A 19,082-nucleotide genomic window follows, 5' to 3' on the forward strand; every position below is an offset into this window, starting at 1 on the left:
TTAAAGTACATCTGTGGCTATTTGTTATGCAAGCAAAGATCGCTTGAGCAAAGTCAATGCAAAATTAAGGGGGGAAGTCCATGTAAAAGTCTCAAAATCGGTAATTTTTTAAACATATTTTTAAAGGTGATAAAATAATTATATTATTTTGAAGCTTTAACACAACTTTATTTAACCTTTCGAGAGTACAAAAAATTTTTTTTTTTCATTTTTTTTCCCCCAAAATGGCGGCTCGGGATCATTTCTTGTCGGCTGCCTACGGCCCAAGGTCCCAAACTGCTCTATTTATTACTATTAATCTATCGATCTGAAACAAAAAAATGAAATCGGTTTTTTTTATAACATATTAACGGAAATAATAATTAAAAAAACAAGTAAAAAATTAATTATAAAATAAGCCTTTGAAAAAAAGTCAGAGTTTGGGGCTATTTTATTGACATTTTTGAGCCCTAAAAAGTAATTTATCAACGCGAAATATCTGAAATTTTAGGTTTATCCTTCCGATAGTAATGTACAGAAAGGCCACACCAAACTTCAAACAAATAGATCGATAACTTTTTGGCTCGGCTGCTCTCTACATAGTTAATGGGCTATAGAAGCTATCACATTACGAATTTCCGCATGAAAATTTCACAGTATATTCTTAAGATACCATACTTTCAAAATATCGAAAAAAATCGATTTTTTGAAAATTTTACATGGATTTCCCCCTTAATGGATTACTTTCAGTCTCTTTACGCCGGGCGACATTGCTGATGCGGTGGGTGGTGGGTAGTGGGTGCCTACCTGCAGCATTAAGTTGGTCATGGGCTCAAAGCAAAATGTCGGCATGCAAGTTCAAGTGAGAGGAAAGAATTTTCTGCCCGCGACAAGAAATACCAAAACGTCTCAGTGCATTTCTGTGATGAAACGGCTTTCCGTGAAAACTATCTGCTATTTGTAGGCACACAAGAACTACGGATGTATATGGTACATTTTGTTGATTTCTACGTTCCCGTAATTTTCGGGATCTCGTAATTACAATTCCGGAATCTCGGGACTAGTCCCGTTATTTATTTATTATATATTCACAATTTTGCAACAATTTAACTCACAAAAATTGCGTCATTACTGTTTGAGAAACTCTCTTGCCATACATTAAAGAAAAACTAATAAAAAATGCGGGTTTTTAATACACTTTTTTATTTTCACTGGTGGTGAACGGGGACAAAACGAAGTACGTCCTGTCATCAAACACACCGCCGGTGTACTCGCGCATCGTCACTGTTGACAGTTATTATTTCGAGGTTGTACGAGACTCCGTTTATCTAGGAACCAGCATTAATGCCGGAACTATGAAACTTAGAATGGGAGCGCAAAGCGAATGCGACCGATATACCAGGTATATAGCTATGAAATGAGACTTTCAGCTATTAGTCCATAGATGTGGCTAGGAGTATTTTTAAACCTTCTCAAATGTCTTGTTTTTTTCGTCTGTCATCTGTCAACAATATTCAGTTCATTGTTTGTTCCGTTTCATACAACAATGCATTTTTGTCGCTCTTAAAAATGTCGAATTTCGTTCCTCCAAACTACGATTTGCGGACATCGTTGATTTTCTGTTATCAATTGAAGAAAAACGCTTCTCAAGCTCATCAAATGCTTATAGAAGCTTATAGTGGACATGCTCTAAATAGAGCACAGTGCTTCAGGTGGTTTGAAAAATTCCGAAGTGGTGATTTTAGCAGTTGTGAGTGACCCAAAAAACCATTTCCAACCCTTTGAAAGACATGGGCATTATTTGAAAGGTCGAAAGATGGATGGCGCATGAACTGATAATGTGACAATGCACCGCCACATCGAACAAGAGCGACCCGGGAATTGGTGGAGACGTACGATTGGGAATCGCTGGTGCATGCGGCTTACTCACCAGACTTGGCGCCTTCCAATTATCATTTGTTTGCATCGATGGGCCACGCACTTTCCAAGAAGCCAAGCATTGAACGCGTGAGGTAAAACCTCAAGACGAACCCAAACAGACGACAAGTCGATATCGAGTAACGATATTGCAATGTATCGATGCTCCATTGGTCACAAACCAATGGATGCTATTGATAGCTTATAATCCCGATACGCAATTACTTATGGTCTAAAAGGCATAAGCTCGTCTCCACCTTGATGAAATGCTTTTAGCAGTCCCAGGGTGGAATCAGCCGAGAGGGGAGGAATGTTATAGGGTTAGTGGGAGCATGCCCCACATATTACTGGTGACGGCACCTTTGATGACGTTTCTGACATTTTCGATTTTAACCTCCTCCGAAAAAAAAGGATTAACACCGATAACAATGCCAGCCGTGAAATCCAATGGAGAATATCCTGGACCTGAACGGTGCTGTCCATTTTGGCTCATCTATTTATCTGCAATACAAAAACCAAAAAAATTATTAATCAGTATGCCTGTAGCTATGTGCCGCTACTACATAGAATAAAATAAAATTTGACACTCTAAAAATCGATTTTTTTCAGTTTTTTATTCAATGAAGTACGAAATAATTCAAATAATAATATGATTCTAATACGGGCGATAGCCATTGATGTTGTGAACAAAATATTAAAGTTTCAGGTGATTCGGTTGAAAGGTGATTCAGGCCGAAAAAGTCGTTTCGAGATAAATGAGTTTAAAGTTTGAGGTGCAGGAGCGTGCGGACCGCTCTCTACCCTGTTAATGGGATGTAGAAGCTATAATATTGGGAATTTCGGCATGAACATTTCACAGTATATTCTTAAAATACTATACTTTCGAAATATCGTAAAAACAAAAAACCGATTTTTTGAAATTTCTAGACCACCGGGTCCCCTTAAGGCATTACATTGCAGTCTTTGTGTTATATTTAACCATTTCAGCATTTCATGCATTATTTTGACAGGTGTGTAGATGCTACCTTCTAATATTCGTCTCATTTCTTTATTTTGCAATTTTTGTAACGTATCTAACTAAATATTGATTCCAATTTTTTTGCATATATGCATATTCAAAAATATAGAAAAAGTTTTTTATAATAGGCAGGCAATGCCAAACCTCGTCATAAAAAACCAGTACCGTTCGGAGTCGGCTTAAAACTGTAGATTCATCCAATTGTGGAAAAACATCAAGACGCAAGTCACAAATAGGAGGCTCCTCCTCAAAGGGTGTGTTTTCGTTTTATTTCGACGATGAAATTATCATAGTTACATTTCTGCTAATGGTTCCAAAAAGTTTTCAGATTGATTTTCTATTTCTGCTCGAATGCCGATTCGATAATTTCCAAAATTTTTTAATCATTTTCGACGATTGCTCTACGGGAATACAGGGTTTGGTTGAAAAGTAATGAGCCTTATTTTTTTAAGCAGTTTTATTAAACCTTTTGGCTTATACAACTAATATTCTTCAAAATAGGACCCTTGAGCGTCAATACACCGCTGGTAGCGGTCCTTCCACTGCAGGAAACATTTTTTAAACTCATCCGCCGGAATCGCGTTCAATTCGGCCGTCACAGTTTTTTGGATCGCCTCGATGGAGTCAAAACGCCTCCCCTTCAGCTTTCTTTTCAGGCGCGGGAACAAGAAGAAGTCCGGAGGGGACAGGTCTGGGCTGTAGGGAGGGTGGGGAAGCACCAGAACCCCCATCTTGGCCAATGCAGAGGTGCAGAGGAACGCGGTATGCGCCGGCGCATTGTCGTGATGAAGGGTCCAATTGTTGACGAGGTCGGGCCGAACCCGGGCGACGCGGTTTTTTAGCCGAAGGAGCACTTCTTTGTAAAATGCGGCGCTTACAGTGCTTCCTGGAGGTACACACTCCTTGTGGGCCTGCCTGCTTCAACTTTGTATCCTGGTGCTGAAGAATGAAAAATTTCGAATCTCCTATTTTTTTCACTTTTTTTTCTAAACGCGGTAACTCCACTCACCGAGAGCAAAGCTTTTAAAGAACTCATTTGTCATCTTTAAATCACCATACAGTATCAGTAAAGATATCTTCTTCTTAATTGACTTACGCGATTTTGACCGAATTTAACAAACCGCGCCGGCCACTTCTTTCTCATGCTAACCGACGCCAGTTGGACACACCAGTGAGGCCAAGAAATTTTCCACCTGATCTTTCCAACATAGAGCAGATCTTCCTCTTCTACCACCAGCTGGTACCTCATACTTTCAGAGAAGGATAGTGTGTATCCATTCGGACGATATGACCCAGCCGACGAAGGCGCGGGATATTTATTCACTGCGCTATGTCTATGGCCTCGTAAAGCTCATACAACTCACTTTTCCATCGTCTGCAATACTCGCCGTCGCCAACATGCAAAGCTCTAAACATCGCAGAATCCTTCTCTCAAACACTAATGATCGGTATTTAGCATAAGAAACTCAGAACATTTTACTTCACTTAATATGAAGGTGAAAGGGTTCGTAGGTTCGAATCTCTGTGAAAGATCAAAATTAAGAAAAACATTTTTCTAATAGCGGTCGCCCCTCGGCAGGCAATGGCAAACCTCCGAGTGTATTTTTGCCACGGAAAAGTTCCACATAAAAAATATCTGCCATTCGGAGTCGGCTTGAAACTGTAGGCCCCTCCATTTATGGAACAACATCAAGACGCAAGCCTCAAATAGCAGCAGGAGCTCGGCCAAACCCCCAAAAAGGTTGTACGCGCCAATTACACTTATAAATATAATATGACTATGAGAGTGGATCTACAAGCTCCTGAATATTTTAACTTGAAACCTTTATCAATGTTTTCCAATTTCTTAACTGACTCAAAAGGAGCCTTCGTTTCTTTGATGATATTTTATACGATCAAAATTTCTTTCTTCTAACAATCATTAACCTATTTATGCAATTCCACCCATGCGTTTGCTTACGTCGACTGCACCATGCGTTATTCTGGTAGAAGAGAACTTTTTCTTGCATGAAATGATGTCCTTTTTTACCTAAAGCCGGCGTCGAATCCATCGAAACAGCTCTGATAATATGCTGAAGAGCTAACATCACGAGGAGTCTATTGTTCCTCATGTTTCTTGACCCTTAGTGTGTTGTTATGAGTCAGTGCTTCATCCGCGTTTGCAAAGCGACTCAAAGATTCAATCAGATTGCGATTAAATATCGTCAAAACACTTCTTTGCAGTTCTCAAACGACAAGGATTGTTGTCAATTGTGAGGAAAGGCCTCACAAATCGTGGAAAAAACTTTCAAACGATACTCATAAAAAGATTAGGTTTTACAGATTACCGAGGTATCAACAGCACACCAATTGGACAGCCGATGATTGCAATTTAGGATTAGTCAAAACCAAATTTAATTTGTTTGGCTCCCCACATTGTGAACGAGACGGTAGGGCGACAAGCGATACAGCTTTGGCAAAGCTCTCAATGCTATTAAACATTCGCCACATGCGATGTTGTGGGGATGCATCAGTGCATCAAACTGTCAAAAACTGGATTAGTCATGTTGTTGAGTTCAGCCGTGAATGCCGTAAAATACGTCGATGATATTAATGAAATTAGTTTTCCAATTTTTTCTCCAGCCATACTCATCGATCGGCCATTATCATACTCGCCATCTGGATGTTCTCGACAGCTTTTGGAGCGACCAGGGGTGCTAGTCTCACCACACCGAAATTGAGTAAACCAGTTGTAGATGCTTCCGATTGATGGTGTAGAGTTCTCACTTTTCAGACTTTAGTTTGGTTCATCTTTACATACTTTCTTCTACGTAAAAATGGCAATGAGCACTCGAGGTTCACTTTTTACTTTTTCACGAATTTGGCATCTATTTGAAACGACTACCACAACAAACCGACTTGACAGATTAGTCAGAAATTTAGCAAAATTTGAGATGGTTACGTAACTTGTTCTAGTTTTCAAAGATTTTCGAACCATTTTCCCATAAGGAGTTTATAATTTAGCTAATTTTGCTAGGCACCACAGGTATTTATGTAAGGAGTGTCTGTAAAAACAGGGTGGTCCAAGTACTGCGCTCTATTTTAATTATAGGTGACTTTCAGTCAGTGTCATAGATTTTTAAATTTTGATTTATTGGAGGTTTGCAGTTCGACCTCATGTTCTGTTTTACCCTCTATTCATCACAGTACCTCAGCTAGACCCAGTTCCCTCCTTAAACTTAAGATAGAGCTGGGTTGGGCTGAGCGCCTGTGCCTTTCTTCCGGCTACAAATGGCCGAGTTGTCTCAGCCTTATCCGCGTTATAGCGCTGCATTGAAGGAGAAGGTGTATCGGAGTCTCCAAGGGCTGGTCGCAGAAACGTCAAGAGTCAGTGGACCATATTCCGTATATACTTAACCTCAGAGTATGACAAAGTCTTGAGTGCTGACTGTCTGTCGCTAAGGATGGCAGTTCTGGAAGTTCCTGTTTAAGTTCATCTCTGCACTGCGCGGAACGAAATGTATCGATTCATAAAAATATTGTAAACTTATTTTCAAAGGGGGCGCTGTGAAAAACTTTTTGAAAAGAAGCCTTAGCTTAAAATGAACCACACGCGCTTGATGTACGCAAGTTTGCGCAAGATATTGCTGAGTCGATGCTAATGGCCTTCGTCGTGGTTCATTCCATACGGATGTGAATTTGGGGTCCTTTGCAGAGAATATGAAATTTAGAAGCTGAGCAGCTTCTCTACATCCATCTCAACAAATAAACTTTACGCGCTCCTGCCTTATCTAATATCCGTTTACTGATTTCTGAGGTCCCAATTAGTAAGTTGTTGAAGACAGTGCACAGTTTGGACCTTAGAGTAGCTGGGGGTAGACCTCGAATTTGTTTGAAAAGTAATCCCTATTCGTCAAATGCATTTCCATTTCATATCTAGAGACCAGAGTGATAATTTGACGAGTATTTCGGAATGTCGAAACTACATTTCAGTCAACGGTGTGCGCTACAGAGCCACAACCATCTGAGCCTTTTTGTGGACTTAAATTGAGTATGGGCTTGGATGGTCTTTGTATTCAGCTTCATGGCGCAGCGCAGAATGTTATGCAGCTCGTAAAGAACGAGCAGATCGAAACTGATCTGCTTTGGCCTACTGCAAAATCAGCCGAAGTGGCCACATGAATTCCCTTACACCATTTTTTGGGTGTTTGACCAAGCTTCTCCTCATATTTGTGGTGTGCGTCTTGATGTTGTTCCCCAAATGGAATGACCTACAGTTTTACGGCACCTGCGAGCGACAGGTGTGTTTTTATGAGAAGCTGTTCCACGACAGAAATCCATTCGGAGGTTTGCCATAGCCTGCTGAGGGTCGACGGCTATTAGGAAAAACTTTTTACAACATTTGGTGTTTCATGCATGGAAATTCGAACCTGTGCACTTCCGATTGAATTCAATTATGTTCTATAAATATTGACAAATAATGACAGGCATACAAAATTATTGTATTTTTGATCATTTTTTTGAGCCACCCTGTATATGCATGTGCATGTATTCTGCCAACATTCATCAAATTAGTTTCGCACAACATTAGACTTTTAAAATTTCACATGACTTTCTTCTCTCACACCCCCCTCTCACCCCTATCGCTGACTTTCGCGACAAGCAATTTCCACTCGGCCTTTCAGCCAGCTCATATCGCTTTAACTTAGTATAAATATGAATAATGCTATTGCACTGGTTCTGGGTAATGGCTGCCGCCGTAGCTGTCGCAGTCGCTGTTGTGATTGTTTTTGTCGCTTATTAACCGCAGCCAGCGAAGAAGTTGCTAAACTATTTTTAGTTTGGAAAAGTACATTTCACTATTGCGTCGAGCGAAAATCCATTGCTGATTGGCGATTCGCAAACAACGGCCTTTTGTGTAAGTGAAAGGCAGGCACTCGGCGGCTATGTAGCCAGCTATGACACAGAAATTCGGTAGTTTTTATTATTATTTGCCTTCACACTCTTGTCAACCTATCGAAGAAACACGAAAGTTTGCTGTTTTCGCCATTTTCAACGCTGTCGAAATGTATTTTCCTTGCTGGGATCGACGATGTTTGGGCAAGCAAAATGCATTAATAAAGGATTTCTGTATGGACATACACTTGTGGTCACATAATTAAGACACCTTGTCGTTTTACAATGCTCGCAATAGTTTTTATGTTACATTTTTTTTGTAAAAATTCGAGCTTTGTACAGGATTTATAAAAGTTCCACAAATTTTGATCAACGTTTCTAACTTTTTAATGAGAATTAAAAAAAAAAATTATTTTTATACGGAAGAAAAAGCTTTGTATCGAATGTTAAAAAAAAAATATTAAAAATTGATGCGATCTTGAAGTTAATTAAAAAAAAATGTTAGAAAAGTTGATCAAAATTTGTCGACTTTTTTTTGGAGCTAATTCAAACTTAAACTTCTTATACTAATACGAGGGGTGCCTTTTATATGTCGGGATTAGAGAACAAAAACAAATTTTAATCATCGAAAATCACTTTATTGTTTTTCAAAATATTCCCGATGAAGATCTATACAATTTTGCATGCGTTTGAACCAATTGTCGAAGCACTTTTGCCACTCTGAATGAGGTTCCTCCAAAACATGCATTCTGAATGCCGCAACCGCTTCTTCAGGTGTCGAAAAACGTTGACCTCTCAGTTTGTTTTTTACGTACGGGAATAAAAAGAAGTCATTCGGTGCCAAGTCAGGACTATACGGCGGATGATCCATTAATTCGATGTTTTGGGTGCTCAAAAATGCAGTTGTTTGAGCCAATGTGTAAGAGCTCGCATTGTCCTGGTGAAGAGTGATCCGTCTTTGGCGATTGGTTTTCCTAATTTCTTGGAAGACAACTGGCAAACAAATGGTTGTGTACCACTCAGAATTTACTGTTCTGCGTTGTTCTAGTGGTAGGGTTGCGACATGTCCAGTTTTTCCGAAAAAACAGGCGACCATTTGCTTGGAAGTGCTTCGTGCGCGAACAACTTTTGTTGGAGTTGACTCATCTTCAAACACCCATACAGTCGACTACTGTTTACTTTTGGGCTCATACGCGTAAATCCATGATTCATCACCTGTCACGATGTCATAGACGTGTTTCGAGGCCCCGCGATCGTATTTTTTGAGCATTTCCTTCGACCAGTCGGCACGAGCCTTTTTTTGAGCGATTGACAAATAGTGTGGGATCCAACGCGAACAAATTTTTTTGACAGTCAAATGTTTACGCAATATTAATGTATGCTGGTCCCACTAATGCCTAAGATTGTCTCAATCTCACGATAGGTCACATGACGATCTTGCAATATCAGTTCGTGCACAGCATCAATGGTTTTCGGAACAACAACTGATTTTGGACGACCTTCACGAAATTCGTCTTGGAGTGAACTATGGCCACGATTGAATTCACCATACCATCGATAAACACTGGTCCTTGATGGAGCTTCATCGCCAAAAAATGAATTAAGTTCATCCATGCAATGTTGCTGAGTTAATCCACGTCGAAAGTTGTAAAAAATAATCGCACGAAAATGTTTACGATTTAATTCCATTTTTGGACCGAGATGAATCTTTTAAGTTACTGTAAACAACACAAATAGCGCTGGTATTTCAAAACGTTCTGAGTACGTAAAAGCCAAAAAATGTCAAACTTTGCGATACAGCTGTCAGTTGCCAGATTGCAACACCAGGGTTGCCAAACCCTGAAATATGAAAGGCACCCCTCGTATTATATGGTCTGTCTATATTCTTTCTTATTTCTTTCTTTGTTACTTTTCTTCTTTCCCCCTTGACTATCTACCCTCTTTCCAGAGCTCTAAACACAATGAGCGTTTTAGCCTGAGTGTTTTCGGAGCCACCAAATCTCTTGGTTCTCCTTAGCTCGACCAATTCAAATTTTAAATTTCAATATTATATGGACTACAAAACTGCATATCCAGACATTTTCTAAAGGTCCTGATTATAAAATTGTCCGACAAAATTAACGAGAAACATTTGGCATGAAAATTGTAAACAAAAAATAAAGTGACTTAATCGTATGAGTACAAGTGTAAGTATAATGGACCAGAAATATTATTTTTCGAAATATCTTGATCCAAGCGCTATCCATACATTTTTTTGGAAACTATTTGCTTTCACCTAGCCACTATATATTTTGAATATGAGCCGTATCCGACCATAAATAGCATCGTTAGAAATATTTCGACACCAGCACCATCTGGAGACTAGGTTAGGTTATGGTGGTAGTCGGTCTGCACGACCAACTCACTTAAACCTTACAGGTCCGTTGTGATACCACTGTGCTGCACGGAAACCCCCTTTAACTTCCATCTAGGAACCATTTTGTGGCTCTTATGAAACGTGGAATTGATCCCAACCCCACGCCAGACAGTTCTGTGAGAGAATTGAAAAAGTATTTACCTAGACAACTTGCTCTGATTTTAGCTAGGGCTGGACAATAGCAAATGAAGTACTCAACTATTTCTTCCTCTTCCTCATCTCTGCAACTTCTGCAATATTCATGGGAGAAAACTCCTAGTCTCGAAGAATACCTGCCAAATAGCCAGTGACCGGTTAAACAAGCCACGATCTTCGAGATATCATCTCTTGAGAGACTAAGCAATTCCTTTGTTCTTTTCATGTTTATTTGCGGCCATAGTAGCCTAGCTGTTACACATGTATCTTCATCTCCCCATAGAGTAGTCTATTTTTTGTTTGCGACTATTCAGAGAGTGCAAAATGGAATCTGGAGACTAACATATTCTTCTCTTGCTTTGCCATTCAAGTTAATTTTCAATAACTCGTTAGCCTCTGGTATTTTTTATCGTTGAAAGGAAAATGACAGTTGCTACTTTAAAATCTAAAAGTATCACATCACCATATCAGCACGGTTTTGTTGCAGGTAGGTCTACAGTTTCCAGTTTAGCCATTTTCACTGAATACTTAGAAATGAAGAATACTTAGAAATGAAGAATCGGAGGAATCAGAAAGTCCTTTGGACTCCTCGCCATGCATTTTCCAAACTCATAGCTGTGTTAACCGGTCACTGGACGATCGGCACACACGCGGAAAAGCTAGGGTTACCATTTAACCGCCATTGCAGAAGCTGTGGAGACCTTTCAGAGAAAGAGACTGTTGAGCTTTTTCTCTGTAAATGTCCGGGTTTGGCATCCATGAGGATGACGCCGTTCGAATCCCGAAAAATCGTCGCCATGACCTTTCCGGCCGATGAGACTGTCTTCGCCCTTTTCCTCTATTCCACTGGGGATTGGAGTAAATCTCCCTGCTTATTTAGGCAGCTTCTTCATGGGGGAGAATTCTGCGAGGAGTTCCCTATCAAGCGGAGGTAGCCGCAATTAAGGAAGCAGGGGATTGGTTGCTCACTTATGTATTTACCGTAAAGGATTAGCCGATAGCCAAGAAATTAGGGCCTTTAGCTCGTTGTTTATTCTTCTCTTTCAATTGCTTCTGAATACTTCGATTTTAGGCTCATTTGGGTTCCCGGTGCAGCTGGCATAGATGTATACTACTGGGCTGATGAGCTGGCAAGACAAGGGACCTTGGAGATGAATTAATCGCAAAATGAGAGGATTGGGGTTCCCCTGAGAACTTGTGAGGTGCTCCTAGAGAGATGGGCCTCACATCAAGTCAGCGAGCGCTAATGTGAAAATGTGCAAAGTCGCGAGATCCTTCTGGCCGCGGGTAGATCGGGGGCGCTCGAGAGAAATTCTAAGACTAACAAAGCTGCAGCTCTAGAATTCGGTAAGTATCCTTTCTGGACATTGTCCGTTATGCGGCCATGCAGTGAGGCTTAGGATTGCTTCAAGATATTTCAACAAAAGCGGTCTATAGGACGAGGTGGAATCATCTCGGCACCTTTTTCTCAGCTGCCTTGCTCTTGTCGGGCAAAGATTTAGACACTTGGGCTCTTACTTTTTCGCTACACCCGCGGATATTGCGGGGTTAAATATGACATATCTGGTGAAATTCATCACGAACGTATATAAACACTTTTGGTCATCATCCTCTAATTTCAAAGTCTCTTCTTCCTTTTTCCTCCTATCTGGTTCCTTTCCTTCTCCTTTCCCCTGTATGGCATCACAACAGAAGAATTTTAAATATTTGTCCAAGTGGGACGCTCTCATGGATAGCCATTTACCCTAACCTTATCTAGGTAGCTTCTTCTTTACATATTTGAGCGAGAAAGAGTAAAGAACTTTTATTGAACTCGGTTAAAATCGAGGGTAGGTTCGCTGCCAAAGCTAGCAAAGGTATGAGAAGTTGTTCCCTGAAAAAGTAAATGAAATTTCTTAGAAGTGATATATTCAACAAAGTATCGAGAGCCTAACGAGATGTACTGAAAGAGATTTAAATATATCAGCAATATCAATTTGCCTAAGGAATTGTGATTTTAATAGGCTTACTTTGAATTTTTTTATATGGCCATTGAATGATTTTCAAAGGAATTTCTAGTATTCTTAACTCTACGAAATAAAGGAAGATAATAATAATAAAAAAAATAATAAAAAATATTCTCAAAATACTGCGCGTAAAATTTACAACAAATTGCCAATTTTCACCCCATAAACTTTTTCAATGCTCGTACGACATGGCGTATGAGTACTCATCAATTCAAAAAATTATTAGCTGTTGATTTAGTTATGTGCATCTGCTTAATGTGAATCTTCGCGCTCCCTCTCCACTTAATATTTGTGGTGATTTGTTTTTTAAATTGCACTCAGTGCGTTCTTTTCATCTTGCCGTAGTTTGGCTTGTATGTAGTGTTAAATTTATGGCACTGGGGACTTGGCAGATCTAATTGATGTTGCTCATACCACATGACGCACGCGGTGTGCGTGTGTGACATCATGGTCTAAAACTATATACGACCAGAGCCAAGTAAATTTGATTTTACAAAATATACTCGAAATCCGTTGAAATATTTAACAATTAACCCAGTGGGGAAGTACATTTGTGCGTATGCAGCTGTGGAGGTAGTGCCAAAGTCATTGGTTCGTTCTCGACTACTCGGACATGAAACCCCGATATGATAGGGTAAATAATAAGTAGAAAAATCATATTTTTATTATACTAAAAATACGTTATGTGCTCTAACCATGTTTAGTAGCTCTTATATTTATTGAGGATAAATTTTCGACGATATAAAGGGTGGTTAAGTTTCAAGGGCCGGTGTTGATTTTGAATAAAATAAAATTTTTTTAGGACATTATTGTCATTTATCTTTATTATGATTATGATAATATTGATATGGCTCAATGACGCATGAAACAAAATATCGGCCAAATGGTAGCCGCGGCCTTGGCGGCACACCTCTATCCGATGGTTCAAATTTTCGATGACGCTGAGACATAATTGAGGTTCTATGCCGTTAATGTGCTGAATTATCTCATCCTTTAGCTCTTGAATTGTTGATGGCTTATTGACGTACAGCTTTTCTTTCAAACAACCCTAAAGAAAGAAGCCCAACGGTGTCAAATCACATGATCTTGGCGGCCAATTGACATCGCCGCGACGTGAGATTATTCGGCCATCAAATTTTTCACGCAAAAGAGCCATTGTTTCGTTAGCTGTGTGACAAGTGGCACCGTCCTGTTGAAATCACATATCGTCCACATCCATATCTTTCAATTCGGGCCATAAAAAGTTCGTTATCATCTCACGATAGCGAACACTATTCACAGTAACTGCCTGACCGGCCTCATTTTGGAAAAAAATACGGCCATAAACCGCACCAAACAGTCATTCTTTGTGGGTGCATTGGTTTTTCGGCAATCATTCTTGGATTATCATTCGCCCAAATGCGTGCCCTTTAGTCGCATTTACTGCGGAACAGACGCTTACGACCTTGGCAAGTTCTTAAGCCGATGAAGTCGGTGTAGTAGAACCAGGTCTCTCATTTACTTTTTATTTCGGTCTAAATGGGATTTTAAATGTATGAATTACTAGCCATTTTGTGTTTTTGGTGGGTGAGGTGGCGTTCAAAATGACTTCGCACTTACAGCGGCCGTCGTCTACTGCATTGAGTGGTGGGGCCACTGCCCCTAAAACTATCCCTCCTCTCTTCCCTCTCATTCTGGGAAGACACTTTTCCCGGGACTACTTTCTGCAATACTTCGGGAGGGTATAGAATGACATCCTTAAAATACCAAATCTGTTTACCCACGTTTGGGTCCATCGTATTTGAAGCCAGCTTGCCTTTGCCACAAGTAAAAAACGAGTGTTCAGTGTCATCGCTCGACGATTCGCAATATATGCACTTGGATCACTTACCTTGCTCATGCGGTATAAGTATCTTCGGAAGTATCCGTGGCCCAAGAAGTAATTCACTACCTCGAAGTTCCTTTGGAAAATGGGTGCCTATTGATGGAATAAGTTTCGCCACACAAATTGTAAAAATTGGCCCAGTTTGCAAATGAAAAAAATATTTTCCATCAGGACAATAAGGATGGTATCACAAGAACATTTTGACGAGACTAAAATTCATGAATTAAAGTTCACATTGTTGGAGCACCCATAGTATTCACCAGACTTGGTCCCGGTGGAAGTCGCTCCATCTGATGCCAGACCTAAAAAAAATAAGGCGTGGAAAGCTTTTTTCATCAAATGATGGGGTGATTTACAGGTCAGCTGCGGAAACGTATTTTGCAGCCCGTCCAGATTCTCACTTCAGAAATGGAGTTCATTAGAATTGGAATCTCGTTGAAACAAGTGTATTGATGCTCAGGGGGACTATACTGAATTCCAAAATGTATTTAAAACCATAAAATTGTGTTTTTCTTATTGAACCGCCAAAAACCAATTTTTTTTTGTAAAACTATACTTCATCCTCGAAGCCCGTTCTGCCACTCCCTTCCGAACCCATCGAAGCCACGGCTAGCAAACGGATTACTTCAACTCCCAAGCGAACTTGGCAGGCTAAGAGAGGCTGCAGATGGACAAAAGTGATTTAATCTGTCATGTCTGACCGACTGTCGCAGATCCTCCTGCCATTAAGCAGAAAGGACTGCAGGCAGCTGGTTGGACTGATGACGGGCCAATTTCTATGGGCGAAGCACATGGAAAAGGTAGGCATGTCAGACAGTGCACTCTGCCCAGCATGTAGAGAGGAGAATGAGACGGCGGACTACTACTGTGCGTCTGCCCCGCCTTCGCTCGAATCAGGCTTGAGGTCTTTGGCACTGATGTGTTAAGTAGCGACCATCTTGGCACCTTGGAACCACAAAAACTACTCAGATTTCTGCGGAGGTCGAGTAGATTTAAAGAAAATTAAAAAAGGGACCCGACTGCTGTACAATGCACTTAATGTTGCTTGAGTGCTGTACTTGGGTGCTGTACTTGAGAGTAAAATAATTTTTGTTTTCAATTTTTGAAAATAAACGAAACTTTGTAAATAAAGCGCAAGTTTCAAATGGTTAAAAAAGTGCGTTGATTTTTGAGACATTTTTTTGTTGGCGGTCTTTTGTATTTTCTTCATGAAACGAAGCTCGATATTTGTTTTATATGGATGAAAATACAAAATAGCGTTAGCAAAAAAATTGTCAAAAAGAAACGTAATTTGTAACTTGCACTTTTATTGTAAAAATTCTGCTTAAAACGTGTGCAATTTTGTCCAACATTTTTTTGAAATTTGCAAGATAATGAATTATATTTTCATAAATAAACCGTTCAAATTAAATAAGAAAACAAAAAACTGAATTATCAATAAGTCAGTTCTTTAACGCCATATATGAGATTTACTGCCAAATTTATTTACGAGCTCTCAAGTTTTGTGCCACCTCCCACGGCAGCTGATTTTGTTTAGAAGCTTTTTCAAAGCAGAAACGCTATTGGAGGTATGCCATTTGCTATTGAAATGTTTCTAGGAAGACATAAAAACACCATTCCAGCTGAAATCGCTGCCTGATTTATTTACTTACCGAACTGCTCGTTATTTGCGCGTGATTGCATATTTATTTGAAAATTTGTTACACAATCGTAAATATTTGCTTTGCGATGCAGTTGCAGTTTTGTTCCTTTCCGTTTATTTTAGAAAATATCGCTATATGTATGCATAGTATATAAACTATATATGTAAGTACTTATGTATGTGCATACATAATAATAAATTTGTGTGCTTTCCTCTATACTTCCAGATCCCCGGGGTTTTCCTCTTGAAGGCGTGCATGAAAAAAAGCCGCCACCGAAACTTTCATTTAGCGAAAATTCGAGTTCGCTAATACGTTGTGTACCGAACGAAAGAGCGACACTCTTCGTGAAAATCGACTGTGACGAGGACTCCGATTTGTTGCCATTAAAATTTGAATGGTGAGTATGAGTAAAAACTTAGAAGTGGAGCGAAGAAAATTTTTGGGGTTCTCAGTATTAGACGAAGATAAGGAAATGCAAAATTCTTCAAATTTGAAAAAAATATGAATTCTTTTACTCCTACCTCTTATGTGTCTCTTGTCTGGCGCTTCCCATTGTTACGCTCACGAGAACAAGTAGATCGTCGCAACGGCATGTTGCCTTGTAGTTGTTTTACTGCCGAACAGCATGTTTTGGCCATTTTCCAGCGCTTAACTCACGATATACGCGTACAAAAACAAGAACGATTAGCGGCGACTAAAACGAATGCTCAACGCTCCACTACATATATATATCTACATACATGCATACCATATGTATGAACAGCACGATCCACGTATGTATGTATGTGTGAACATGAACAATTTGCTTTGACACATTTTTGACAATGTTCTTAGGCGTATGCTTCAGTTGGTGGCGCTGGCGTCATGCTGAGAGCACCCTACTGTCAATAGAATCGAGATGGTGTGTGTGTGTGCATGTGTAGTTGAGTAAGTTGACCGGAAAGAGCGCTGCGTTATTTTGCAAGAAAATATTAGCGTTACCGAAGTAGTGTACATTCGTGTGCCAGTGTGGCCGCGCAAGTGTGTGTGTATAAGTGCGACCACGCGATTTTCGGAGAGCTCGCACAAGTGACAGAAGAAAAATTGATGACACTGTGCAATGGGGTGAATTTCTGAGAATCACTATGGCAAAAGTGATGTTTTTGTAATGTGGCGTATATATAAATATGTGAGTGTGTGTGTGTGTGTGTACTGGTGGGAGGATGTATGCATGGTATGGTGAAGAAAAGCCCTACTCATTGATGTTCTCGTTAGTCCTACTTCGTCGATCGTCCCGTTCAGAGATATATGCTCGGATTGCCGTTGCCCTAAGTGAACAGTGTTAGAAAGTAAAAAAATAATAATATTTGAAAGAGTTTGTGTTGTGGGAATAGACAAATGATTTACTACATAAATTGTGATGTATTTACGTATGTATGCATACACTAAAGCAGGCTGTGTAGAGGTGCTAAAATGATAAATATGCGATGAGGATGAATAAAATCACAAATGAAAAATTTGTTGTGAAATATATTTTCGAGCAGCAAATAACAAAAAAATGAAAAAAATGGCGTCATATGAATAGTTCAAAATGCATTTTTATGTAGGGGTGAAAATGTGGAAAACTAAATGCACATCGTATGCAAGGTTAGAAAATATTAAAAAAAAAAAACAGCGGAAATAGTGGGAAGTTGAAGATTACAAAATACAAAAAAAAAAAAAAGAAATATAAAAGTTGTGCAACAAAATTGTGGAAAGTTGCATAAAATATATTGCGTATTTTCAAAAAATCATGAGGAAATAAAACAAAGTATTAAAAATGGGAAAAAGGCAAGAAACCGTTGTTGGAAAATTAATGAATATGTGAAATAAAAAAACATAGCTTTCTAATAAAAAAAAATTAGAGCCGAAAGTTGCACAGTTTTGAGAACAAAAATGCCTTGAAGTGCACATAACTGAAAACATCAAGAAGATTTGTTTAACAGAAAGGCACTATTTTGTGTTTATATGTTTTAAATATATGAACGTAAATATGTAAATAAGTGTATGTATGTGTACATATGTGTTACCATGAAAATTTTGTTAAAACTAAATTGGTTACGGAACGAAAACGCATATTAGCTGTAGGCTGTGTAGAAGTGCTAAAATGACAAATATCCGAGGAGGATTAATGAAATAAAAAATTAAAAATTTGTTGAGAAATGTATGTCAATGTTATTGAAGAGTCTTGAAAATCAAAAAAGTACAAAAGTACCAAAAAATTGTTGTAATATTTGAGTAACAAACTCATTTTAAGTTACTCAACCAACGCACTGGGATAAAAAAGGATATCTAAAGATATCAAAATTAAATAACAAATTTAAATTAATAGTTCTTATGTGTTAGGGAGCTTGCCAATTTGCATTTGAGTGAAACAAAAAAATATTTTACATGGCAAATTTTCTTTAAATAATGTGCCGAAAAATAATACGATTTTTTTTTAGGTATAAAGGTATAAGGCGCGATTGCAATTAGTCATCATCATCATACCCTTGTGAGAGTTAAAACTATGAACTTTTTTTTAAAGAAAAGTGCAGCTCAAAAAAAAAAAAACAAGAACATAAAATTAAAACTTAATAAAGAAAGTAAATCATAGAGAAATTAAATTTTTTGTTAAAATTTTTTTGGAATTGTAAATGTCACTATAGTGAAGTATGTTTCAAACCCGAAAAATTCTAAATAAGATGAAATCTGCACACTTACGTATGAAAATTTCATTAAAGGCAAGTGGGGCTAACACGCATAAATAAACATCTAAAAATTGCTAAATCAAATTAGAAATTCTTCAAATTTTGCTAACAAGAACTGTGAATAAAACCAAAAAAAGAAATTAAATAAAAATAAAGAAGAATTCTATTTAATAATAAGTTTTGTTTATATAATATATACTAAGTTGTTCAACAAGTTTTGCGGTTCGAAAAGAAAAACAATATTTTTCGGTTGGAAATACATTTTGGAATTCAGTATAGTCTCCCTGAGCATCAATACATTTGTTCCAACGAGATTCCAAATCCAATGAATTCCATTCCTGAGGTGAGCATCTAAAAAGGGCTGTAAAATACGTTTCCACAGCTGACTGTAAATGACCACATCATTTGATGAAAAATGCTTTCCACGCATTACTTTTTTCAGGTCTGGAAACAGATGGAGCGTCTTCCAGCGGGACCAAGTCTGGTGAATACTATGGGTGTTCCAACAATGTGAACTTTAA

General features: G+C 38.8%; 1 protein-coding gene across 1 annotated transcript in view; it reads left to right on the forward strand.

Annotated features, from left to right (window-relative positions):
• Window positions 1-19,082, forward strand: part of LOC128866586 (myosin light chain kinase, smooth muscle) — a 165,520-nt gene that overhangs the window by 352 nt on the left and 146,086 nt on the right. The window contains exon 2 of the mRNA XM_054107446.1: window positions 16,079-16,250. Within this exon, the coding sequence (XP_053963421.1) occupies window positions 16,079-16,250 (172 nt within the window). The remainder of the gene's footprint in view (window positions 1-16,078; window positions 16,251-19,082) is intronic.

The sequence above is a fragment of the Anastrepha ludens genome, chromosome 6 (genome assembly GCF_028408465.1).
Source record: "Anastrepha ludens isolate Willacy chromosome 6, idAnaLude1.1, whole genome shotgun sequence".
In the NCBI taxonomy this organism is placed as follows: Eukaryota; Metazoa; Arthropoda; class Insecta; order Diptera; family Tephritidae; genus Anastrepha; species Anastrepha ludens.